General features: G+C 39.9%; 1 protein-coding gene across 4 annotated transcripts in view; it reads left to right on the top strand.

Annotated features, from left to right (window-relative positions):
• The first annotated feature begins 2,836 nt into the window (after positions 1-2,836).
• MFN2 (mitofusin 2) overlaps positions 2,837-26,513 on the top strand; it is a 50,527-nt gene continuing 26,850 nt past the window's right edge. For 2 of the 4 annotated variants that reach the window (XM_030222285.1, XM_030222282.1), the window contains exons 1-7: positions 2,837-2,941; positions 3,354-3,532; positions 10,960-11,095; positions 12,100-12,262; positions 14,110-14,234; positions 15,518-15,626; positions 25,342-25,449. In XM_030222285.1, coding sequence (XP_030078145.1) covers positions 3,358-3,532; positions 10,960-11,095; positions 12,100-12,262; positions 14,110-14,234; positions 15,518-15,626; positions 25,342-25,449 — 816 coding nt within the window. In that variant the 5' untranslated portion in view covers positions 2,837-2,941; positions 3,354-3,357. The other 2 variants (XM_030222284.1, XM_030222283.1) reach the window with 2 other exon arrangements.

Below are 26,513 nucleotides of genomic sequence, written 5' to 3'. Positions count from 1 at the left end.
GACTGTATAAGTCTGGCCAGCCCTATCCCGGCCTCCCAACCACCAGCTCTGGCATAGACTGTATAAGTCTATCCAGCACTATCCTCGCCTCCCAACTACCAGTCCCGCCTCTCACCACCAGCTCTGGCACAGACCGTATAAGTCTGCCCAGCACTATCCCTGCCTCCCACCACTGGCTGTGGCACAGACCGTATAAGTCTGCCCAGCACTATCCCCGCCGCCCAACCACCAGCCCCAGCACAGACCGTATAAGTGCCCAGCACTAGTCCCGCCTCCCAACCACCAGCCCCGGCACAGACTGTATAAGTCTGCCCAGCACTAACCCCGCCTCCCAACCACCAGCTCTGCCACCCATTCTAGGCTAAGCTCCTGAGGATCCCTTCCTTCTGCACAGGATTCCTTTATGTTTATCCCATGCATGTTTGAATTCCGTTACCGTTTTCATCTCCACCACCTCCCGCGGGAGGGCATTCCAAGCATCCACCACCCTCTCCGTGAAAAAATACTTCCTGACATTCTTCTTGAGTCTTCCCCCTTCAATCTCATTTCATGCCCTCTCATTCTACCGCCTTCCCATCTCCAGAAAAGGTTTGTTTGCGGATTAATACCTTTCAAATATTTGAACGTCTTATCATATCACCCCTGTTCCTCCTTTCCTCCAGGGTATTCATGTTCAGGTCCGCAAGTCTCTCCTCATACGTCTTGTAACGCAAATCCCATACCATCCTCGTAGCTTTTCTTTGCACCGCTTCAATTCTTTTTACATCCTTAGCAAGATACGGCCTCCAAAACTGAACACAATACTCCAGGTGGGGCCTCACCAACGACTTGTACAGGGGCATCAACACCTCTTTTCTTCTGCTGGTCACACCTCTCTCTATACAGCCTAGTAACCTTCTAGCTACGGCCACCGCCTTGTCACACTGTTTCATCGCCTTCAGATCCTCAGATACTATCACCCCAAGATCCCTCTCCCCATCCGTACCTAGCAGACTCTCACCACCTAACACATATGCCTCTCTTGGATTTCTACTCCCTAAGTGCATCACTTTGCATTTCTTCGCATTGAATTTTAATTGCCAAACCTTAGACCATTCTTCTAGCTTTTTCAGATCCTTTTTCATGTTTTCCACTCCCTCCGGGGTGTCCACTGTGTTACAAATCTTAGTATCATCCACAAATAGGCAAACTTTACCTTCTAACCCTTCGGCAATGTCACTCACAAATATATTGAACAGAATCGGCCCCAGCACCGATCCCTGAGGCACTCCACTACTCACCTTTCCCTCCTCCGAGCGAACTCCATTCACCACCACCCTCTGGCGCCCGTCCGTCAACCAGTTCCTAATCCAGTTCACCACTTTGGGTCCTATCTTCAGCCCATCCAGTTTATTTAAGAGCCTCCTGTGGGGAACCGTGTCAAAAGCCTTGCTGAAATCTAAGTAGACTACGTCTATAGCACGTCCACGGTTCAATTCTCCGGTCACCCAATCAAAGAATTCAATGAGATTCGTTTGGCATGATTTCCCTTTGGTAAAACCATGTTGCCTCGGATCTTGCTACTCATTTTCTTCCAGGAAATTCACTATCCTTTCCTTCAGCATCGCTTCCATTACTTTTCCAATAATCGAAGTGAGGCTTACCGGCCTGTAGTTTCCAGCTTCTTCCCTATCACCACTTTTGTGAAGAGGGACCACCTCCGCCGTTCTCCAATCCCTCGGAACCTCTCCCATTTCTAAGGATTTATTAAACAAATCTTTAAGAGGACCCGCCAGAACCTCTCTGAGCTCCCTCAATATCCTGGGGTGGATCCCATCCGGTCCCATGGCTCTGTTCACCTTTAGTTTTTCTAGTTGATACACACTCTCTTCCGTGAACGGTGCTATATCCACTCCATTCTCAAATGAACTTTTGCCAGTCCATCGTGGTCCTTCTCCCGCATTTTCTTCAGTAAAAACAGAACAAAAGTATCTATTTAGCAAATTTGTCTTTTCTTCATCGTTATCTACATAGCGGTTTGCAGTATCTTTTAGTCTCACAATTCCCTTTTTAGTCATTCATTCTCCTTTCACTAATATACCTGAAGAAATTTTTGTCACCCCTCCTTACCTTTCTAGCCATTTGTTCTTCCGCTTGCGCTTTCGCCAGACCGTCCAGCCGTACCTCTCTCTTGGCTTCTTTCAGTTTCCTCCGGTATTCCTCCCCGTGTTTCTCGTCTTGAGTTTTTCTGAATTCCTGGAACGCCAACTCTTTAGCCTTTATTTTCTCAGCCACTTGCTTGGCTACAATGAATACATTAAAATCATATGGCCTACAACCATTTACAAAGACCAAACACTAAAAATATGATAAATATACACCATACTGCACAATGAAAAACATACATTGTTAATAAAATTTGTATTTTATCATAAATATATTTCAAAGATTTGTCAGACATACTGAAATTGAGTCAGAACTTAACAACCTTGCTCAGGTGTAAATACGTGCTGCTCAGGTGGGGGTCAAAACCGAAACTCTCAAACGTGCAGAAAAGCACCAGAACCAGAATGAGGTTTGGAATACAACGGGAGAAGCTATTGGAGCCCCAGAATGAGGCTTGAAATGCACAGAGCCAGCCAGAGGAGCACTCCTTGAAAGGCGAATACCGTACACACTGCGGGAAAGTAGCCCAAAACTGCTCAAAGTTTCCTGCAACCAACTTTCAAATGCAGCACAAATGAGCTAGAAAACCACGGAACTGGCAACATTCTGTGTAACCCAAACCCCTAGCACCTGCCCTTCGGCGGCGGCGACCTGCCCTCTGCCGAGTCCCCGGAAACAGGAAGTTGCATTGAGGGGTGGTGGGTGGGACGTCAGGGGAAAGCTGCGGCGGGGAGTGGGGTCGGTCATCAAACTTCCTTGGTCGCACTCGCAGTCGACCTCGAAGACATGTTTGAAGGTAGGACGTGGGGTGGGGGGCGGAGACTGGGGAGTGAGAAAGAAGGGGAGCTGCTGGTCCGCAGATAGGGTAAGGGAGTGTGCAGGGAGAGCTGTCGGACTGCGAAGGGGAGGGGAGAGCTAGCCGGTCGCATGTGAAGAAGGATACTGGGCGTGTGTTTCGGTATCGAGCAAACAGTGGTGTGTGCTATTAATACTATATGAGTTTTTGTGAAGCTTGCATTTAAAAAGAAATATGGTTGAATTTGCATACATTTCCAACTTAAAGTCGTCAGAACAACCTTACTAACCTTATTTATTATATACTGCTTTTATTTTTCTTACACTTTCTAGTGCTTGTTGGAGTAATTAATGTCTGTGGGCCGGATAATATTTCTTTTTCTTTCTTTCTTTTTTTTTTTTTTTTAACACAGCGCGATGTCTTTGCTGTTCAGTCGTTCTAACAGTGCAGTGGCTGTAAAGAAAGATAAAAGGCTAATGGCGGAAGTGAATGCTTCTCCGCTGAAACATTTTGTTACGGCCAAGAAGAAAATCAATGGCATATTTGAACAGCTAGCAGCGTATATCCAAGAAGGCGCAGTCTTCCTGGAGGGTAACTTTTTTAATGAATAATATGACTTGTATAACAGTTCATTGTTGAGTGTACATGTTTCCACAAATTTTATTAATTTTCTCAGGTTGGTAAATAGCTAAAAAGAGACAAAAACTAATATAAGTGCCATAGAGCCCAGCATGGTGAGACTGACTAACATAATAAACCTCGTGAAATACCCAGCAGATCCAAATAAGATTCATTCACTGTTGTGATCTCTGTGTTCTGGCTGATAAATATGAATGGACATGTTCTCTTGAACCCAATTATACTGCTAGAGTTCACTGTGTTTTCTAACAGATTCTACAGTATAATAAATCTTTACTAGTACTATAAATCACTTCTAAAGCGCTACCAGTCATACACAGTGCTTTACAATTGAACATGAAGAAGACAGTCCCTGCTCAGAAGAGCTTACAATCTAAATCTTAAATGTTTGTTATATGTATCCATTACCAATTAGTATTAGGACCATGGAATACTCCTTGAAGCTATTTTATGTCTGGTGGGAACTTGGGGGGTAGGGAAGATGTCAAGCTGAAGGTTGAACTTGGCTTCAATGTCCTTTCCTTGAGTGTTAGCACCTAATAATGGAACTCAGCATTGTTTACCCATAATTAAGATTGTTTTTTGTTGTACTGTTTGAAATTTAAAAAATGTGAACAAATGCAAAGAGATGCATCAGCAATTTAGATGCCTACTTCTCACAGTCACTTCATATTTAACTTAATTGAATAGCTCTGTGGTATCTGCAGATTTAATCACCTTGGCCATGTCACCCTTTTTCTAGATCATTACATAGTAACATAGTAAATGACGGCAGATAAAGACCTGAGCGGTCCATCCAGTCTGCCCAACAAGATAAACTCATTTTACATGGTATGTAATACTTTATATGTATACCCGAGTTTGATTTGTCACTGGCTTTCTCAGGGCACAGACCGTAAAAGTCTGCCCAGCACTGTTCCTGTACTAAAAGATCTGAAGCTAACATCGAAGCCCCTTAAAGTTTACACTCCAGCCCATCCATATTTATTCAGTCACAATCAGGACACAGACCATAGAAGACCGCCCTGCACTGGTTTTACTCTCCAAATACCGGCGTTGCCACCCAATCTCTGCTAAGATTCCGTAGATATATTCCTTCTAAGCAGGATTCCTTTGTGTTTATCTCACGCATGTTTGAATTCCATTACCATTTTCATCTCCACCACCTCCCGCGGGAGGGCATTCCACATATCTACCACCCTTTCTGTGAAAAAATATTTCCTGACATTACTCCTCAGTCTGCCCCCCTTCAACCTCAATTCATGTCCTCGAGTTCTACTACCTTCCCATCTCCGGAAAAGTTTTGTTTGCGGATTAATACCTTTAAAATATTTGAACGTCTGTATCATGTCACCCCTGTTTCTCCTTTCCTCCAAGGTATACATGTTCAGGTCAGCAAGTCTCTCCTCGTACGGTTTGCAACGCAAATCCCATACCATTTTCGTAGCTTTTCTTTGCACCGCTTCCAGTCTTTTTACATCTTTAGCAAGATACGGCCTCCAAAACTGAACACAATTCTGCAAGTGGGGCTTCACCAACGACTTGTAGAGGGGCATCAACACCTCCTTTCTTCTGCTGGTTATACCCCTCTCTATGCAGCCAAGCATCTTCTGGCCACGGCCATCGCCTTGTCACATTGTTTCTTCACCTTCATATCCTCCGACACCAACACCCAAGGTCTCTCTCCTGAGTCATAAGTGCATAAGTATTGCCATACTGGGAAAGACCAAAGGTCCACCAAGCCCAGCATCCTGTTTTCAACAGTGGCCAATCCAGGTCACAAATACCTGGCAAGATCCCAAAAAAGTACAAAACATTCTATACTGCTTATCCCAGAAATAGTGTATTTTCCCCATTTAATAATGGTCTATGGACTTTTTCTTTAGGAAGCCGTCCAAACCTTTTGTAAACTCCGCTAAGCTAACTGCCTTTACCACATTCTCTGGCAACGAATTCCAGAGTTTTTACTAATCTCTTTTCCCTCCTATTCGGTATCTCTTTTGGGTTTCTACACCCCAAATGCATCATTCTGCACTTCTTGGCATTAAATGTTATATTTTTTTTTTATACATTTTTCTTATTGCTGTGAAGTATCTAATGTGTCTTAATTGTGATATTGGTGCTCAGTTTTGCATATTCCTCCGTGTGGCTTGTCTAATAGAGATATGCTACATTACACATCACTGCACCACCGCCCTGCCTACCTCCATAGCGAAATTATAATTCTCATACGTTCACATATCTCAAATTGTGAATTATGATTATTCCCGTATACTAAACAGTTTACTTATCTCAGGGCGGGTCTTCTATCGCTTGAGTTGTGATGCGTTTCTCACCACGGAGTTGCAAATGGCTTTAATTTTGTGTCCGTGACTTGTGCTCATGCACTTCTCCTTTCTTCATTTTAACTTAACTCAGTTCCCTTAGCTTAGTTCCCAACACAAGCTGTGTTTCGCTCGGTGTTAGCGTCTTCAGGAGAACTATTTACCTTTAAAACATAAACTCAGTGTTAATATCGTTGGCTTTCTATTTCGCACCTTATCATTTCACATGTAATATACTTTTTTGTATTCCTCTTACTGAACAAATTACAACATAAATTTGTCATATTATGTGCGTGGAGTACCTGTTGTGGAACATCATTCCTGTTTAAGACTTCTATCTTTTGAAAAAACGCTCACCCATGCGCAATGCTTTTGTAGTCCATCATCTTGACGTCATTTCCTGCTATTCAATCAACCATTCAACCTCATGATTCAATCTGTGAGGTGTCACGGTGTTCCATTGGAAGATTAATCTCTGCTCTTTTCATTTAAGTATTTTAGCCCCATCCTTTCCATGTGTTGATTTTATGTGTCAAGACCATGTTACTTCTTCTCCCAGTGATCAACCAATGGGGCATCTTTCTTTTTTATTCGGAGGTACTGATGTGCTCGGCAATTCTTTGTTTTATTTTCCTGGTTGTGTACCCTACATACCATTTTTTTACATGGGCATATAATCCCATAAACTAAATGTGATGAATTACAGTCCGTTTTTGTTAGAATCTAATATGGTTTACCTGTTTTTGGATTAATTACTGATGTTGTTTTCCATATGTATTTACAGTGTACACATCTAGAGCACGGTTTGTGTCCTGCTTCTCCGGGCTTTATAGGGTGTGAAGTTCTGTCCATCCGTTGTTTTAGCATCTCCCCCATGTTTTTAGATCTTGTAAAAGCGAATAATGGATTTTCAGTAAAACTGAGCAGAGAAAACATAGGCCAGTGTTTTCTGATGATGATTTTTATTTGCCCCGTTTGGGCCGAATGGGGCAAGACAAGTAAATTTGTCTCGATTTCTTTCTCTTCTTGCAGGTTGTAATAACCACTGCTGGTGCGTGCTTGCTGCTCTTTTATATGCTTTACTAATAGTTTTAATTGGGTATCCTCTTTGTTTAAAGCGTCTGGACATGGCCTCCCTCTGCTTCTGTTTTAAAATCTGTTTCTGTACTGCATAGCTTTCTAATGTGTAAAAATTGCCCCATCGGAATGCCGGTTTTGGATGTGTGTGGATGAAAGCTCCTAAAGTGTAACAATGTGTTGGTGTCTGTCGGTTTACGAAATACTGTTGTGTTAAAACCATTAGTGTTGTGTGTGATAGTGATGTCTAAAAAGGTAATGGATTTTTCCTCCCAATGTTGTTTCAGATTTGATAAATTGATCACAATTGTTGATGTAGTTTAGGAATTCCTTAAGTTGTTCTGAATTCCCCGTCCATGCTAGGAAAACATCATCTATAAATCTTTTCCAGATTTAAATTCAAGGGCCAAATCTGCAACCCCGTATGAATTGATCTTCAAATTCTGCCATATACAGGCATGCGATTGTGGGTGCAACTGTTGCCCCCATGGCTATTCCATGAGTTTGTATGTAATATCGATCCTCAAATTGAAAATAGTTCATTGTTATTGTCAGCCATTTTGTTAAGTATGTCTGTTTTTCCCTGTCGATAATTCCATTTGATTCAATTGTGTATTAATCATCTTTAAGGCATTCTCGTGTGGTATTTTCGTATATAACGAAACAACATCCATAGATGTATATATATATATGTGCAGCTGGTGTCATTTACTTCTTCCGTTAAGGGCCTGGTTGAAGAGCCAAGCTTTCACCTGTTTCCTGAAGTACAAATAGTCTTGTACTAAGCAAAGCCTTTTAGGGAGTGCAATTGAAAGATGAAATAGCCTGCTGTCTCATTGTCTGAGTAAAGAATTTTATAAAATGCCTTCTGAAAATTGTTACACTGAATTCATCGCTCTTGCCTTGTGTTTATTTACATATTCAAAGAAATGCCATGTGTTTGTTTACATCTTTAAAGAATTCTAATTGCTTATTTTCATTTCTTTTGTTATATATGTAATTAACTTTTAGTTTTCCCACATGAAGGGGAAAAAAATTAAGGTATGACTTTCCTTTGCTATAACCATTTTGGCTCTTTCCTGTTAAGCCATATATTCAGTAATACTATTTTTAGCAATACCGTCCACTTGTTTGCCCCGTATTGATGTCAGCATCACTGTTTTTTTGTAGTTTTCCGGTTTTTTTTGTAGTTTTCCATTTTGCAGCTGTTCTTGAAAATTCCTGTTGTACTGGCTGTCCTGCATTCCTTGGGTTACAGACTAATATTCTCTTTGGTAAAGACTGAACCAAAAAATTCATTTAGTTATTCTGTTATGACCTCATCTTTTTTGAGAACTCTTTGTCTCTGATCATCTAATGGTCCAAGAGACACCCTTGTAGGTTCCTTCCTGTTTGTTTTATTAGTTATTGACAATATGGTATGTTTCTCCTCGGATCTTGTTTTGTCTGCTTTATTGGTGTTTTACAGCTAAATTGAAAGTTCTTATGCTCAGTCCTGTTTTACTCATTAGGATCTGCTTTCTGTTCTTTTAAAATATGTCCTTGTAGCTTTAATAGCCTTTTCACAGCACCAGTTACTTAGATCTGAGTAGTAGGCCAAAGTGAAGTACATTCAGGTACTGTAGGTTAACTATGCTAGCAGTCATTTGGGGGTCGTTTTACAAAGGTGCACTAGCGTTTTTAGTGCGTGCTAAACTGCAGATGCCCATATATTCCAATGGGCGTCTCTAGTGTTTAGGGTGTGCTAAAAATGCTAACACGCTTTTATAAAAGACCCCCTTAGTCAACTTTTGACAATGCATGAAATACTTTTTTTATTTCTTCTTCCAAGGTGATATTTCAAACAATCTCCATAGTTCATGCAAATGTGACCCTTGCAACTATTCCTTTTCGTTTTCTTCTAGCTAGTAATTTCATAGTGTTATGTTGTCTTCCTGTTTTCAGTTAAGTGTTTGTGCATTAGTTCTACTAATTCTTCCTGCATTGATTAAATCAAAAGTAGATAGCATTATTACGGACTATTGTCAATCAGCTCTTCCAACCGTTATTACTCATTGTACCAGGTCCTGTATTTGATTAAGAAATAGATGTGGACTACCCCCAACCCCCAATCTCATCTGTCTTCTGGGACCACCTGCTCCATGAATCAATCATAATGGCTTCTGGAACTCATACTCTGTAGCATTCCCTGCTGAGTTAGTCATCAAGTCGATATTGGAGTAAAGGAAATTCTCCATTATTGTGTTCCCAATTTTATTAGCCTCTGAAATGAGATTAGAAGGGCTATCTTGCTATCCAGGTCAGGTGGATTGTGCTACGTTCTTGATTTGTCATACGAAGTTTCTATTTATAGAGATTCCAAAGTGCAGCTGGTTTCTTGCAATATCTTTATCCTACTCCAGGCTTAAAAAACAGAAATCATATTGACAATATTAAATCACTACTAACACAAACTTTATTAATAAAACTAATCATATATTAAAAATCACTAACAAACAAGCAGGGAAGTACTAATGACACTTTGATATCGAGTCCTTTTACAATATATATACCAGAAAACATTTGCAGAATGTTATTCACTGATGCCTAATAAAATACATTTAGATTTCCAATATTCTTATTGCAAAAATTCTTTTATCCAAATTGAGGGTAATATCTGATGTTAAAGCTGGTATAATAGCTGGCAGTGGACTCAGAAAATCCTCCATTCAATTTAACAATTATCATTTCCTCACTCTTGGCTGTAGACAACCCAGCAGTAGCTAACAGTGATTCAGAGAGGTATGAAATCCAATCCTTTCTGTGAAGTCATTTATCTGTCATTTGCTCATTCTCAACATGCCCACATGTTTCGCCAAGATGGCATCTTCAGGAGACTAAACTGACTGCAAGTTTTGCACAATACGTGCGGACAACTCCAGACTGACAGTTATCCCATCGAGACTCACAAAACTAGTATCCCGTTGGTGTCTCAATTTGCTTATTAGCTCTTGATTCATTCATATGTCTGCTTTTCATTTAAATCCAGTTGTGCTACCTCTGCTTTTATGACATTCTTTCAGGGTATTCTAATGAAGCATTTATATCATGGTACACCCAGTATTGGGTTTATTATATTGTGGAATGCCATCATTTCTCCTCACCTTTCCTTCACCCCATAACAGTTTTAGTACCATCTTGCCTTAATTAGTCAAGCAGTGCATCTTACCTACAAGTGCTTACTCTTTCACTGGCTTCCATCTGAAGTCAAAACTATCCAGAACCCGTAGTCTCGGGAGATTTGGGTGACCCTATAGTTACTGCTTCTGGTCTGTCCTAAAATGTTCATTTATTACATGTATGCTTTCTAATAGTTTCTGCTGTGTTGCACCAAGCATGTAAACTGCACTGAACCCTGTAACGGGGATATTAGCAGTATATAAGAACTGATTTGGTTAGGAAGCCAGAAGAAGAGTGAGAAGATAAGAACTGCTCACAGACTTCTCCTGCCAAAGGGAGATTACAATTCAGGGAGGGGGCAAGAGGGAGTATTCTATAACAAATTACTAGTGTGAGGCTTCAAAGGAGTAAACTCAGGAGTAACGTCATGAAATATTTCTTTATGGAGAAAAGTGGTGGATGTATGGTATGGCCTCGCAGCGGAGGTGGTGGAGATCAAAATGGTAACAGAATTAATGAAAGCTTAAGATAAGCAAAGAAGATCCCTAGCTATGATGAAATGAGGAGAGCCAAAGATCAGTTGTGATATATGGTAGTGAAACTGGTCATCCTAGAGGACTATCATATTCTCTATTTCTGCATCTGGTAATTGGAATATTTCCTTTGCAGCCTAGTCCAGTAAAACTAGGCGGGCTGGATGGACCAGTTTGTTGCCCATCATCTACTATGTAGAAAGTAATGTGGGCATCACATTCATGTTCAATAAAATGACTGCATCTTATTTTCTGTCATCAGAATTTCTTTTTATTTTGTTTTAAGAAACTTACAGGAATCCAGAACTTGATCCTGTTACCACTGAAGAGCAAGTATCTGAGGTGAAAGGCTATTTATCCAATGTTGCTGGCATTAGTGAGGTTTTGGCACGACGACACATGAAAGTGGCTTTTTTTGGCAGGTTAGTAGAATATTTCTTCTAAGGTATTAATGGCTGTGGGTGGCACTGCTGATGTGGATAAAGCTGAGATTTAATATGGGGGGGGGGGTTCTGATCTTCAGAAGTTATCCTGAAATCTTTATAGATAAGATACTTTAAGAGATTGTGATACATTAATTTCTGAAACCAGACAGCTCACTGAATACAGTCTGTTGGTCTTTCTAAAAAGACTGGTTCCTTCAGGGTCAATATGGGTGCTAGAACTCAACTTCCACTAACTTCTCAAGACTGTAGTGAGATATAGAGGCATATTTTCAAAGCACTTAGCCTTCCAAAGTTTCATAGAAACCTATGGAACTTTGGAAGGCTAAGTGCTTTGAAAATATGCCTAATAGTAACATAGTAGATGACGGCAGAAAAAGAGCTGCACGGTCCATCCAGTCTGCCCAACAAAATAAACTCATATGTGTCACTTTTTGTGTATACCTTACCTTGATTTGTACCTGTCTTTTTCAGGGCACAGACCGTATAAGTCTGCCCCGCCTCCCACCACCAGCTCTGGCACAGACCGTATAAGTCTGCCCAGCACTATCCCCGCCTCCCACCACCGGCTCTGGCACAGACCGTATAAGTCTGCCTAGCACTATCCCCGCCTCCCGGTATGGAACTCAAGATAGATTTCCCAAGTAAAGTTGATGGCTCTGCTTCTGGTCCAGCTGCAACAGAGAATCCTTTCCCATTATAACCATTAAATCCAGTCAGGGCTGTTGGCTCCTATGAGTATAAAAATCAAAGCTTGCAATACCAACTTTTCAGAATGATTTGGGGTTGCTAAACCTATTACAGATTACCCTGCTTGGACAAAGTGAAGGCGTTTTGCTCAGTATTGAGGGTTCTCAAGCACCCACAGCTCCCATAGAGCTGGCACCTATGGTTATACTCATGCCTTGTTACTTCTGCAAGTACCTCATTCTTTTACTGGACAGATACTTAGACTAATCTTGAAAAATTCTTTCTGTTTCTAGGACTAGCAATGGTAAAAGCACAGTGATAAATGCAATGCTATGGGATAAAGTCCTTCCCTCGGGCATAGGACATACAACCAACTGTTTTCTGCGTGTGGAGGGTACAGAAGGCAATGAGGCCTATCTACTGACTGAGGGCTCTGAAGAGAGAAAGAGTGTGGCGGTAAATAATGTTAAAAGTGAAATGCCATGTGTACCTTAGAGAATGATTTATCATTTGAATGGGTCCTGAGTTGTATGAGGGCCCTTTCTCAGGGATATCCAGATGGCCTTATGGCTTTCTACAGTGACCTTCTACCAGTGTTTTGGACTTTATGTAGCATTTTTTCTTTTTCTATTAATTTGTGTAATGGTCAGTTGTGGGAAGAAAATGAAATATAGGAATGTTCTTTTAGATAGCAAAACACTGACTTTAAAATGTACATGTTTTGAGTTCTCTATTCTGTTTTTACTGTGCGATGATGGCATGCATAGAACTGGTGCATGGGCTCTCATTAAAGGCTGCAAACAGATTTGTTTATCAGGAATAAATATCCAGATGTATTTGCATATGTAAGATGTGAGACTAAATAGCCTATTTTAGCTACACTGAGAATTAGACCACTTTGTGGCTTAGATTATCAATGAGAACCCCTATCTTTATGAATATCAAGGGGTCAATAATTCAGCAGGACTTATCCAAGAAGGAGTGGCTCCTGCCTGGATAAGGTCCATTTGTTAGGTCCATACCCAGACTTTCAGCAGCATTATCTGGATGATGCTGCTGAAAATCCAGACAGACTGCTTTGCCAGTATCTGGTGTCAGAGAAGGGAGTTTGAACTAAGCTGGAGCTGGGAGTTACCCAGTCAGTGGTGATAGTTACCTGATTAGCAGGCTGAATATCAATTCTATTCTATTCTGCTGTTTCTATTCCACTTTTAACTTGTGATTCAAAGCGGATCACAGAGCAAAGAGATATCCCAGCTGGATAAAATTACATTAAAATCTAATCTTAATAAAAAATATTCTAAGTAATTTTTATAAAATATAACATTAAGTAATGAGCAAATGTTTTTAAGACCTTTCGAAAAGAACTGTAAGGAGTAGTTAAGGGAACTGTTGTAGGTAGACTATTCCATATTTTTGTGCCCTGGAAGGCAAAAGAATGTTCCCAAATAGACTTCAATCGCATATTTATTTATTTATTTATTTATTTATTTTTACAGAAGGGGCATCGAGAGAGAGATTTTTTTAGAACTCCTTAGATGCCCTCTATGACTTGAGGAATATAAGCAAGTTTCCTACCATAACTGAATTATCACCATAAACACATTTATAGGACAGCTATTTTAAATTGAATTTGAATTTCTAATCTTAGCCAATGTAAGTTATTCAATAGGAAGCTAACTTTACAAAACCTGCCTTATCCAAAGATTAATCTAGCAGCTGTATTCTGCAAAAGTTGGAGTTGTTGCATTTGTTGTTTGTTTTATGCTGCAATATAGAGAATTACAATAATCCAATAATGGAAGCAGAACTGCCTCTACTATTGTTTGAAATCCACTAGGGCTTAAGAATAAAGATAAAGTTAAGACAGCAAAAAGGCTTTCTTAACTTTATCCAGATAGTTATTTAGGTACTGGTCTGAATGTGGCCAAACCTGGGTAAGTGCCAGCGGCCCTATATACCCAGGTGTTCATCACTATCCAGGTATGACCTGGCAGTGAATATCCAGGTATAAAAATACCATGGCAGCCAGCCTTTAAAAATCACTTACCGCTGCAGGCTGAATATTATCTCTGCCCTCTAGTTGATCAGGGTTAAATACCTCCTTGGGAGAGAAGCATATATAGCTGTTTTTGATGGGGACCTTTGGTAAAAATGTACTACATAACTGTGCACAGTATTTTAAGAGACTATTTTCTATAATTGCTGATGACAACTTCTTCATACAAGCTTCATCTACATGTTTCTGATTTGGCTTCCTCCTCTCTGTCATTTCTTACCAATTTTCTCTGTTTGCCTAATAGACTGTAAATCATTTGGCTCATGCCCTCCATCAGGATGAACAACTAGATGCAGGTTGCCTAGTCAGTGTCATGTGGCCTAATTCCAAATGTCCACTTCTGAAGGATGACCTGGTGCTGATGGATAGGTGAGTCAGGAAATGGCCAGGTTCAATATATATATTTTAAAAATGTATAGCTCGTACTTACCACAGCTGAAGGTGGGGAAAAAAGAAACACAATTACAGTAAAAACATAGTGCAATATGCATGATAAAAATAAATGTAAAAACTTTCCATCAGTGCTCAGACTAGATTATCAATGTCCTTTCCTTTATGCTCCTACCAATTATGTACTAAAAACCTGTGAGAACAGAAGTGGTTTCAATAAAAAGCAACAATGTTATTTGCCATTCCTACATCAGTTGTTAAAGTATTCTATTCAAACAACCCACATAAAGTAAATGACTTTTATATAATGCAGTTAACTGATACTGTCGACTGGCAGTCAATTGCAATTTCCTAGTATTGTCACACCTCGGTGATCTAGAAGATATAATACCATTGAAGATAGAAAATATGATGGCGCATCATCTACCAGAATCTTATAAATCATAGTATTTTAAAGTTAATTCGCCAGAACGTAGGAAGCTAATGTAAAGAATAAAGTATTAGAGTAGTACTAGCATAAAGTATAGCCCCTAATAGCAGTAAGTGCATAGGATCTCTAAGGGTGTGATAGGGAGAGTAGATGGCATGGATGGGCATACTGGATAGGCCATATGGTCTTTATCTGCCATCATCTTTCTATGTTTCTAGCAGAGACTTCCAAAAATAAAGAATAAACAATAGGTCCAGTTGGTCTAAATCAAAGCTTGCAACACTGTTCTAAAGTCAGAATTTGTCAGGATCATCTTTAGATGTCTACATAATTTCAGGCAAAAATATGAAATACAGATCAAACCCTTAAGCAGGGATTTCAATTGAAAGAGACAAATTCAATATAATTCCAAGATTTTTGATCTCGGAAAAAGATTGAAATTATATTAACAATGGTTGGTGTTAAAGGTAGTGAGTCCAAAGGAGTTCTGCTACAAACAAACAGTTTTAGACAAATTTAAACTGCCAAAGGATTGACAGAGAACAAGTTTTCATTCCTCAGGATAGTTGTTATATGAACTCATAAGTATGTAAAATTCTGCCTCTACATTTGAGGAAATATTTTACAAGGCAACTTGTTTTTGGTTAAAAATGTTCTTGATCAATTTTACTTGTGGGGAACCTAGTTCTTGTAACTTCATAAATAGAATATTCCTATTAATTTTCCCTCATAAACAAGCAGCTTCCTTCCAGGAAATATTTTTATTTTGTAAATTCCAGAGCTCAACTTTTTCAGACACAATAACAGTAGCTCTTTTTCATCTGTTCTTTAGTCCTGGGATTGATGTAACTACGGAACTGGACAGTTGGATCGACAAGTTCTGTCTGGATGCTGATGTTTTTGTATTGGTGGCAAACTCGGAGTCCACTCTCATGCAGACTGTAAGTTATAGACTTTCACCTTCAGGTAGAAGCTCTGTAGGATGTCCCAGGATGATTTTTATAAGGTTCTCTAGCAGACCCTGTAGAAGATAACCCTACTGCATTCCTTTTGTAGAAACTGATATTGAGCCAGTCATGAAGTTAACGAGACGGTTTTGCTCATTAACTTTAGATTGGGTATTCAGCCTGACCTTATTTGGGCTCAAGACTGAGACCGAGGCTATGTGGTTAACTTTAGGCCTGCAGTTTGGCTGAACAGAATTAACTGGATAATTTAGGCTGGGCGGCGTTAAACCTTGGTCAGTCAGTACCAATATTCAACTACACCACAGAAAAACTGTAAATGCTGCCTTTTTATCCATCTACAATTTGCCTGAACAAAATTTAGCTGATCAACTAAGAGAAAATTGAGAGAGGGGTTTTTTTCTAGCTAACTCCTGAAGTTAGCCAGGCAAAATATTTGTATATTGATCTGTGTGTGATATAGGTGCAGACCTCGTACTGCCTCTTGGGAGGATTTCCCTAGGGCAAGGGTTCTCAACCCAGCCTCTGAATCAGGGGCGTATCTGCATGGGGCTACAGGGGCCTGAGCCCCCGCAGATTTCGCCCCGGACCCCCCTACCGCCGTTAACCCTCCCTCCCTCCCCCGCCTACCGCCGTCACCTACCCCCGAGGTCTGCTTCCTCCTGCCGGCTTTTTAAAATATTGCTTCAGCTGGCGGGGGACCCCAACCCCCCGCCAGCCCAGCCGCGGTCTTCTTTAACTTCTTCATCCTCGTCGTGCTGTGAAAGCTGCATGTAACCTTAGTTCCAGATGGACGGAGTCTGACGTCGCAGCACGTTGTAACGTCAACGTACTGCGACGTCAGACTCCGTCCAACTGGAACTAAGGATGCATGCAGCTTTCACAGCACGACGAGGATGAAGAAGTTAAAGAAGACCGCGGCTGGGCTGACGGGAGGTTGGGGTCCCCCGCCAGCTGAAGCAATGTTTTAAAAAGCCGGCAGGAGGAAGCGGACCTCGGGGGTAGGTGACGGCGGTAGGCGGGGGAGGGAGGGAGGGTTGATGGCGGTAGGGGGGGGGGCGGCGACAGCCGGGGGGGGCTATAATGTGCCCCCTCACTCTAGCCCCTGCCCCCCCTACCGCCGAACCTCAGATACGCCCCTGCTCAGAATACACCAGGCCAGTCAGGTTTTCATGATATTTACAATGAATTTTTATTAGATATATTTACATGCATTGTCTTTATTGTATAAAAATGTTCTCATACATATTCATTTTGGATAACATGAAAACCTGACTGGCTAGGTGTGTCCTGAGGACTGGGTTATCCTGCCCTAGGGTGATCTTTCTGTGAAAACACTGTGTGTGACAGTGGGGTTTTAAGGGTTTTTTCCCCCCTTTTTTCTTTATCTTAAACATTTATAAAAAGAAGTTGCTAGTGCTCCTTAACATTGTCTTATCCTGTTTGAGCACTCACAACCTGTAGTATTGATACTATTATGCATTGCGTTCTTATGCCAAATTTACTGTTAATTTGCTTCATTGGATATATTCAGTGTACGTTTGCTCTTTTGGCCTCAATAAAGTACCTCTTATCAATTAAAAAAAAAAAAAAAGTCTGGCAACTTTGTTTTCCTTTGCTGCTTAATGCTGCAGTTTCCTGTTCTTCCAGGCATGGGAGCTTGGTCTGCGCCCTCCCCCTGTGACATCAGACGCCACCATGATTTAAGAGTCACTACTAACATCTATGATCCCCATTTCACTCAACCAGTGCGCTCTGTGGTTGGAGAAGTGTTTTTGGACAGACTGGCAGCTTTGTTTTCCTTTGCTGCTGAGAGCTGCAGTTTCCTGTTCTCCCAGGTGTGGGAGCTTACCTCACCTCCCCTGGTGATGTCAAGACACCGCCAAGGTTTAATGGTAGCATCTTAAAGGCGCATACCTTTGTGCAATAATATTTTTTATAGTAAGATTTTTGACAATGATTTCTTAATTATAGGTTTTAATTTGGGATGGTTTTGGTTTGCCGCCCTTTTGTTTATTGCTTATTCAAGGTTTGATGGGACTACAGAGCGAGACTCATTTTTATCAAATTTTGTAATTGGGATTAATGCTTTTAGAGATTGATCTGACTGCTAGGGGTGTTTCCAATAGATTGTTCTTATGTTATGCATCAATGGATTGAAGTTATTTATGGTAAGAGATCTTATTCTTACTGTACTCAGAAAAATAATAGTGTACATTAAGGAAAATTCCTGTGCTATCTTCTGATATCTTTTGATTCTACTATCCCAATACCATGCTGGTATTTTAATGCTAGGTCTGTTTGTAACAAATTATTGCTAAGGCGTTTCATTTCTAGTTCTGAACTAGGATTGTTTTTTTATTATTGAAAGTTGATTATGAGATTATTCAGGCCCTATAGTGGTGGAGGTATAGCCACCAAGTTATTCTGTTACATGTCCCTAGGAATGATAAAGGTGGGGGGTTAGCTTTAATATATAAGAATTTTTTTTTTTGCTCTCTATTGTCAGCTCTTACAAGTCACCTGGTTTAGAGATTCTACTCTGTCAGTTAACTCAGCATTTTTCAACTAGTGTGCCGTAGCACATTCGTGTGCTGTGGAATCCACATCCCGCGGGAATCCCCTCTTGGGTCTGAATTCGCCTCACTATCTTCCTCCCACCCATCGTGTCTTTTTCCACCACAATTGTACAAGAGCTTTGTGGATGAAAGCAGCTATTAGAACATGCTTTCCTCTGGCCAGACCCAGGTTCCTTTCTTCTGATATGACTTCCTTTTGCCGTGTGGGAAGGGCGCAACAGAGGGAAAGCTTCCGGACGGCCAGAGGAAGGCCTGTTTTTATAGCTGCCAGCAACTGCAAAGTTTTGTAGAGTTGCAGCAGAGAAGAAAGAGAAGCCTGAGGGGTGGGAGGAGGAAGGTAGGAAAAGATATTGGACCTGCAGGAAGGAACAGGGGTGGGGCAGAGGAGAAAATGAAAATGTTGCACATTTTTGACTTGACTTTATCTTCCCTTAACTCCTCTCAATGTAACCCATAATCGTACTGTAACACACTGTATTTCCATCCTTCACAATGTATTGTAAGCCACACTGAGCCCGCAAATAGGTGGGAAAATGTGGGATACAAATGCAATAAAATAAGGGAAGAGGGAGACATGCTGAACATAAAGGGAAGGGAAGAGGGGAGACATGCTACACAGAGAGGGAAAACAAGATAGATTTGAGAAGGAGGCAGAGAAAGCTGAACGTGAAAGATCAGTACAAGACTGAGAGCAAAGATCTCTATATATAAAAGGCACCACCAACGTTCTAAATGAAGCCTCCAGCCGGAAGTGTGAAGAGGGAGAGATATCCGGTTTCCCCATGTGTGCCTGCCCCGCCCTCGCTCTCTCTGTAACAGTGAAGGAAAACGCAGCAAAGCACGGAATCAAATCGCTTTCTCTGTAACAGTGAAGGACTCGGAGGGGGGAGGGGAGAGAGGGCAGGGACACACACACTCCCACATGCGCACAGAAGAAAACCTTGCTAGGCCCCGTTTCATTTGCATCAGAAACGGGGCTTTTTTACTAGTTGGAATAATAAAATCACCAAGCTACAAAGGTAGGAAAAATAATTTTATTTTTAGTTTAGTAATTGAATTATGTTGGTGTTGAGAATTTAGATCGTAGGCTTTATTTTGCAGTGGTCTGGAGGACATGCATTTCTTTCTATTTCTCTGGTGTTGCACGGCATTCAGAGTCTGGCATCTCTTTTTTTGTGGTTCTCTATTTTGTATTAGGTGAGAGTCATGTTCTGCAGCTAAGGTAAAGGATTCTGCTGGCATGTGGTGTCTGTTTAGGAATCTGTAACAGTCCATCTTGTTCCAGTTTTCTAGTAGCAGGTATATTGGTGCTCTAATGTATTTCAGTAACATAATTACATGAAATACTTCTGAAGGTTACAGGTGGGGATGGGCAGGTATAGGTTAGATTCCAGTGGTGTGCCTTAGCAATTTTTGCACCTTGTAAGTGTGTTGTGAGATGTAAAAGGTTGAAAATCACTGAGTTAACTGATGACAGTGTGACAAGGCGGTGGCCATAGCCAGAAGGATGCTAGGCTGCATAGAGAGGGATATAACCAGCGGAAGAATGGAGGTGTTGATGCCCCTGTACAAGTTGTTGTTGTTGTTGAGGCTCCACTTGGAGTATTGTGTTCAGTTTTGGAGGTCATATCATGCTAAGGACATAAAGATTTCAAGTGGTTCAATGGTATGGAGTTTGCGGTTCAAGATGTATGTTGAGAGACTTGAGGACCTGAACATGTATATTCTGGAGGAAAGGAGAGACACGGGTGATTTGATACAAGACATTGAAGCACTGAAATGTTTGAAAGGCATTAAATTTACAAACAAACCTTTTCCAGAGACGGGAAGGTGGTAGAATTAGAGGACATGAATAGTGGGAGGGGGGGGATGACTCGGGAATGTCAGGAAGTACTTTTTCATGGAGAGGGTGGTAGATACCTGGAATTCCCTCCAACCTTCCCTTCCCTCTGTGTCCCGCAATTGCGGAAACAGGAAATACATCATCAGAGGAAGGCGGGACACTGAGCGGGAAGGGAAGGCTAGAGGCAAGCCAAGCCTGCTACTTTCACTGCTGCCACGACTTGAGGTAAAAATAAAATATTTAAACACAGGGCAGCGGCAGGAAGGAAAGGAGAGCTATCGTGGAGCTGAGGGCAGGCAGGTGAGCCAGCACTGGGAGTCCGTGACCCTGCAGCTTGGGGGGGGGGGGGGGGGGGTAGGCAAGCCGGATCGCTCTCCCAGAACAACCGGCTCGCAAGATGCCAAAAAATTTAACAACCGGCTCTTGCAAGCTGGCTCCAGCACACCACTGCATACAGGTCTTTATCTGCCATCATCTACTATGTTATTATGAAAATGTTTTAACATCTGTAGGAATTCTGTTGATACATAAGCTTCCTAGTCAGTGGAATTCTATTACATTACATTTCTGACATATCTTGCTATCACCTTACAGTTCTAATTGAGTCACAAAGATCAAGAAGCCAGAACATCCTCTGGGAATTACATAATTCTGACACAAAATATCACTAAGACAAAATTACTAACCCTCTTGTAAAATAAATTTCTTGAATAAACATGTTTTGATCTTCCTTCTAAATGAGGTAAAATAGTGGAAACAAATCAAATTTAGCATGATCCTTCCAAAGCCTTGCTGCTTGAAAGGCCAGTGATTTCTCAAACAGCATTAATCACTTCATTCCTTTACCTGAGGGAAAGGCAAATAGCATAATATTGCCAACTCTTTTGGCTCTAGAGACAGCGCCAAAACAAAAATGGGACAAAAAAATAAAACTGAACCAAACCATGTAAAACTTTAAACCTAAAACAAGCCAGTTTGAAAATAATCCTGGCTTATGTAACTTAATATAAAATGGGGAAATAGTCTCATATTTAGAAAGTCCAAAAATCAAATGAACCACCGTGTTCTGTACAGTCTGTAGCCTCTTTGTACAGCCCAAATATATCACGTTACAATAATCAAGATAGGATAAAATGCATGAGTTAAGTGCTCAAATTGATTTCTATCAAAATATTTCCAGACAGTAATTTTCCCATCATAAAAAAGCACTTCTTAACTAGTATATTGACCTGCATTTCTATTGAAATAGCACTATCGACCTGAGTGCCCAGAATCTTGATGACTTTTGAAATAGTATAGTCACAATAGTTAACAGATAATTTAGGAATTCTCTCTGGTTTGGTGTCAAAACACAGAAATTTTGTTTTATCTGTGTTTAGTTTTAACATATGAGAACTCATCCATTTATCTAGTAGATTTATGCAAAGAGAGGTTCTGGAAAGGTCAGTATCAATAATTGATTGAATAGGAATTAATACTGAGCTATCATCTGCATAGATATAGTTAAGAAAACCATTTCTCTCTAAAAGAGGGCCAAGGGATCGCAAAAATACAGTGAACAATACAGGGGAAAGAGGGAACATCTGTGGCACTCCACAGGGGTTACACCACTGCGAAAACAGTACCCTGTATGATCTCTTAGTTAAAAAAAAAAAATCAGAACATGTCCAATAATTAGATGGTAAATCAAATTGAAACAATAGCACACTTTTTCCTTCACTTAATTAATAACCTTACTTTATCCAAAAGAGAGCTTATAACTATTTCTGTACTAAAAAATGCCCGAAAGCCCAACTGAGAAGTGTAAAGAACATCCAAATATTGTCAACTTGTACCATCAGTAAACCTTCTAGCAATTTTTTTTAAATCATTTATTTATAATTTTTCATTTTACAAGGGTCACTTGCAAACAGTAATACAGAGATGACTGCACATTAATACAAGATAAGAAAACAATCCCAACTAGATATATGGATTATATACAATCTTTCTCTTTCTTAGACCACAAAGTAAAGAAAAATAGGGAGAGTGAGATAAGACAAGGAGATCAATTAAACAGTAAACAGAAAAAAGAAAACATGGTATTAACCTGATTATCCCCAGATATTACTCATCTAATTCATTATTCCACATTGATCATCTGGTTGGCTTCTTTAAGACCAAATACGGTGTATAGTCAATTCATTTAATTGAGAACATACTTATTGTCCAGATTTTAGTTAGAAATAATACATCTGATTACATTCTCTCTCTTTTAAAAACCAGAAATTATTTAACAATACATATACTTAAGTCTCTAATTCAAATCCCACTGATTAAAGCAATCCCAGTTTTCACAGGCTTCACTCCTTTCAAAGTAATAATTAAGGAAATATTTCTGAGGAAAACTTTAGGAGTCATACCTGGAACTCTGGGAAAAACAATAATCTCGACATTAATCATCCACAATAACATCCACCTTATCATTCAAAGTTTCTGGTCCATTATCATTTTCAGGATCATAACCACTTCTAGCTTGTGTACCTTCTAGCAATTTAACAAAAAATGACCGGTAATTAGACAGTAAGGGCCCTGTTTACTAAGGTGTGCTTCTTGAGTTGTCATGTACATGCACTAGATGAGTTTTTCAATATCCCAGTACTCACTTTTTCTTAACGTAAACTGAAAAGACCTATTGCTCCTGTTAAACCACACTCCAAACTCTAACCTTCTGGTATCACTGATTAGACTCCAACACAAATTTCAACACTTGATCAAGTTGTGCAAATACCATCGATAACACCTTTATCCCTATCCCTGTCAGATACATAAATGCCTGATCTGTTTTTAATAAACCTGAACTGATTAAGGACTGGATTGTTGAAGACAGTCTAGATCTAGCTTTCATCATGGAAACGTGGCTGAAATCCAAGGAAGACCCAATTATAAATAATTTATGTTCCCCTGGTTACAAATTATTCCACCTCCTAGAATCAAGAAAAGGGGTAGGGGCATTGCTCTCCTTTATAAATTATTTTTGGTTTAATCTTCAATTTCTCATCGCCTCCTCTCAAAATATTGGTCTGTAAAATCAAAGATGATTCCTTACACAGTCACCTAACTGCAATTTTATTTTATCGGCTCCATGGAAATTGGACTGATACTCAACCATTTACTGAATTCATACCTAATATATGCTTAAATGCTCAAAACACTATTCTACTAGGTGATAATAACTTGCGCTTAGATAATCCAAATGATCCTTATACCGAGGAACTTAACTTTCTAAACTCTTGGAGTAATATATTAGTCCTCTGGCTCATTCTTCCCATCAGAAAGGACATATTTTAGAATTATTTGCATTCAGGTTCCCCTCTCATAATTCACATTTCATAAATAATTATGACTGGAAGTCTACAACAATGTCAGGCCATGAAAAGCTAACACTCATACTTACCTGTGTGATCGTTCTTACTCCACTCCTGCTTGATCTTGCAAGTGTATTATTATATTGTACTCCTCCTACAACGTTGTAAGCCACATAGAGCCTGCCTTGGTGGGATTATGTGGGATATAAATGTTCACAATAAATAAATAATTGGCGTGAAATGTCCTCAAAATCTAACACTCTACCACAACTATAAAACAAGGAGCAAAATGGACGTAACAGAATTTTGTTCCCAAGCCAATTCGCATTTATTTCTAGATAATCTTATCCAAGTAATTTTTCCTGACTCTGGGATGAAACAACAAAAAAGACCTTAGGCTGCAATACTCTTGAACAAAGAAAACTAAATCATCTCCATGGTTTAATATTAACTCTATGAATGCAACTTGAAAGAAAATGGTGTAAACAAAAACTGAGGAAAACAAAACCGAATGGAGGAAAGCACTCACAAAATACAAATCGGCTATAAAATCTGTCAGATTCAAATATTATGAATAAAACATGGAAAAGAAAATAAGATGATACCTTTTTTATTGGACATAACTTAATACATTTCTTGATTAGCTTTCGAAGGTTGCCCTTCTTCTTCAGCTAGGAAATAAGCAAATGTTGGTAGATGACCGTATATATAAGTGAAACATCAAAGAAATCTCCTTGGGTTCTCCTATTTCCCCGCTCCTATATAACATCTATATGAGCTCTCTTGGAAATATTGTACGGGAGACTTGTGAAACTTCTGTCGTACATTGATGATATCTTTGTTGATTCTTGCGGATTCCTCTCAAGATGTTACCTTTTCCAAGATTAATAATTGCATAGAGAAAATTAACTGTTGGGCTTTTTCTTTCAATCTTAAATTGAACACGGATAAGACAAAAGTTCTCTAGTATACGTTTAGGTAATATTCCTGTGTATATTTCTTGTTCTGATGGTACTCAAGTGATAAACAAAACCTCAAGAGTCCTTGGGGTTATTTTGGATTCTGCCTTAAGTATGAGTGCTTGGATCAAACATTTATCTGAGAAAGCATTTTTTAAGTTGAAACATCTTCAATTAGTAGGTTTTTGTTTTCTAATCATTTCAAAATATTGGTGCAATTGTTTTGTCACATATTACTGTAATTGTATATTATTATCACTCAAAGACAAATACAAAGATTACAGTTGATCCAGAATTCAACAACCAGACATATTTTGTAGAACTAACTTTGATCATGTGTCTCTGCTGTTGATTGACTTGCACTGGCTTCTGGTGAAAGATGTGTTGCTTTAGTTTTTTAAATTTTAGAGGGTTATAGTCTGACTGATTTGACATTGATTATCCCTTCTGGGTGTTCCTGGGTGCCAGCGAACTTGTACGTCTCTTGTGTTGCAATTTCCCTCCTTCAGAGATGTTAAATTGAAAAGTTTTTTTTAATGAGAAATCATTTACATTTCAAATAGCAAATTTTGGAATATTCTTCCAGTTGAAATAAGATTATGCTCATCATACATGCTTTTTTGTAAACGGATAAAAACCATATTTGTTTTCAAAATTCGTATTGTGATTTCATTGTTGGACAAAATTTAACATTATTGTACTTTTTTGGTTTAATGTATCCTTTTCTTTTTAACGTGCTCTGAACCTAATTTTAAGGATAGAGCAGGCTACAAATATCTATCATCTTGTAATGCACTCTCCCATACAAACAGGATCAAGATTCTGTGATGCAGATACAGATATTGAGTCTAATCCCCCAACATGGTTCGATCTTACCTAAATACTGATTTGGATTCCAAATTGCATTGTCTGGCATTTTTGATTGTGTTTTCAATTGTGTTTTCTTTTTTTTTTTATATATAGGAGAAGCAGTTTTTTCACAAGGTGAATGATCGTCTTTCTCGTCCCAATATCTTCATTCTGAATAATCGCTGGGATGCATCAGCTTCAGAACCAGAGTACATGGAGGAGGTTTGTGTTGAGCCTGTGAGAACTGGGAGTGGTTCCTCTGAAGGCACCTAAGCATTCTATAATTGGGCAATAACCTCACCACCACCACAATGGAGAGAGCATTTTTAACCTTTCAACCTTTAATTCTGGCAGGGCAATAACTGACAGTGAATGCAAGGCAAGGGTCTTGAGGCTGAGCCCTGTAGTAATTTTTATATTAACTGAACAATTCTAGGGTATGTTTTGGTGGCTATGACAGTAACAACTGGAGAGTTAATAGTGGTGAGGCAGTTGAGGTGGCAGTAAGGAAAAGAGACACTGGCATGACCCAGGCCTCCATATTTGGTTCACTTTGGTGAAGCACTGTCATGCGTCAAGTACTTTCTGTGCTGGAAGCCTTAGTAACTTGACTGCTGCCAGGAGAGTCATGCATGGTACAAGGGCCTGGACTGGGCACTGCAGGAGGCACTCAATATGCTGCTTTAAATATGGTGAGTAGCACTGTTATGTTCTCCATACAGTGCTCTCTGCACCAGCTCCTTTGCTGGTCTTATCAGAGATATTCGAATCGCACATTGAGTGGTGCCATGATGCTGCTTTGGGGTTGCTTGCCACAGTGTAGCAGAACTGTAATCACCAGCATCATGATGCTAGTCCGTATCTGTCTTGGCACCGTAAAGGGAGCGAGAGAAGTGAATCCTTGCTGATTTAAGGAATAATGGTGGTTAGCTCATTGAAGCAGGCAGCAGTAGGAGAGCCAGAAAACGTAATGCCATCTTTCTTTATTTTAACCTGCTCTTTCTGTTTGAACCTGAGGACAGGAATGTGAACTCCCAAAAGCTAGACAAAAATGATGTTGCTTCAGCAACCAAAGACGTGTCCTCTTATTTTTGGTGCAACATTTTTATTTCTGTGTACTCGCATGGACCAACACAGCTAGCTTGCTATTTATACAGCAAGAAAACAATTGCAGGGCCCTGATGTAGTGGGGGCGATTTCTTATTCTCTTACCCCCTTTGGGGGGGGAGGGCTAGTGTTGGGAGAAAGGTTTGGTTTACCTTTCTAAAACAAAAAAATACTTATAT

This window comes from Microcaecilia unicolor, chromosome 13 (genome assembly GCF_901765095.1).
Source record: "Microcaecilia unicolor chromosome 13, aMicUni1.1, whole genome shotgun sequence".
NCBI classification, from domain to species: Eukaryota; Metazoa; Chordata; class Amphibia; order Gymnophiona; family Siphonopidae; genus Microcaecilia; species Microcaecilia unicolor.
This window is presented reverse-complemented; position numbering and strand designations above follow the sequence as displayed.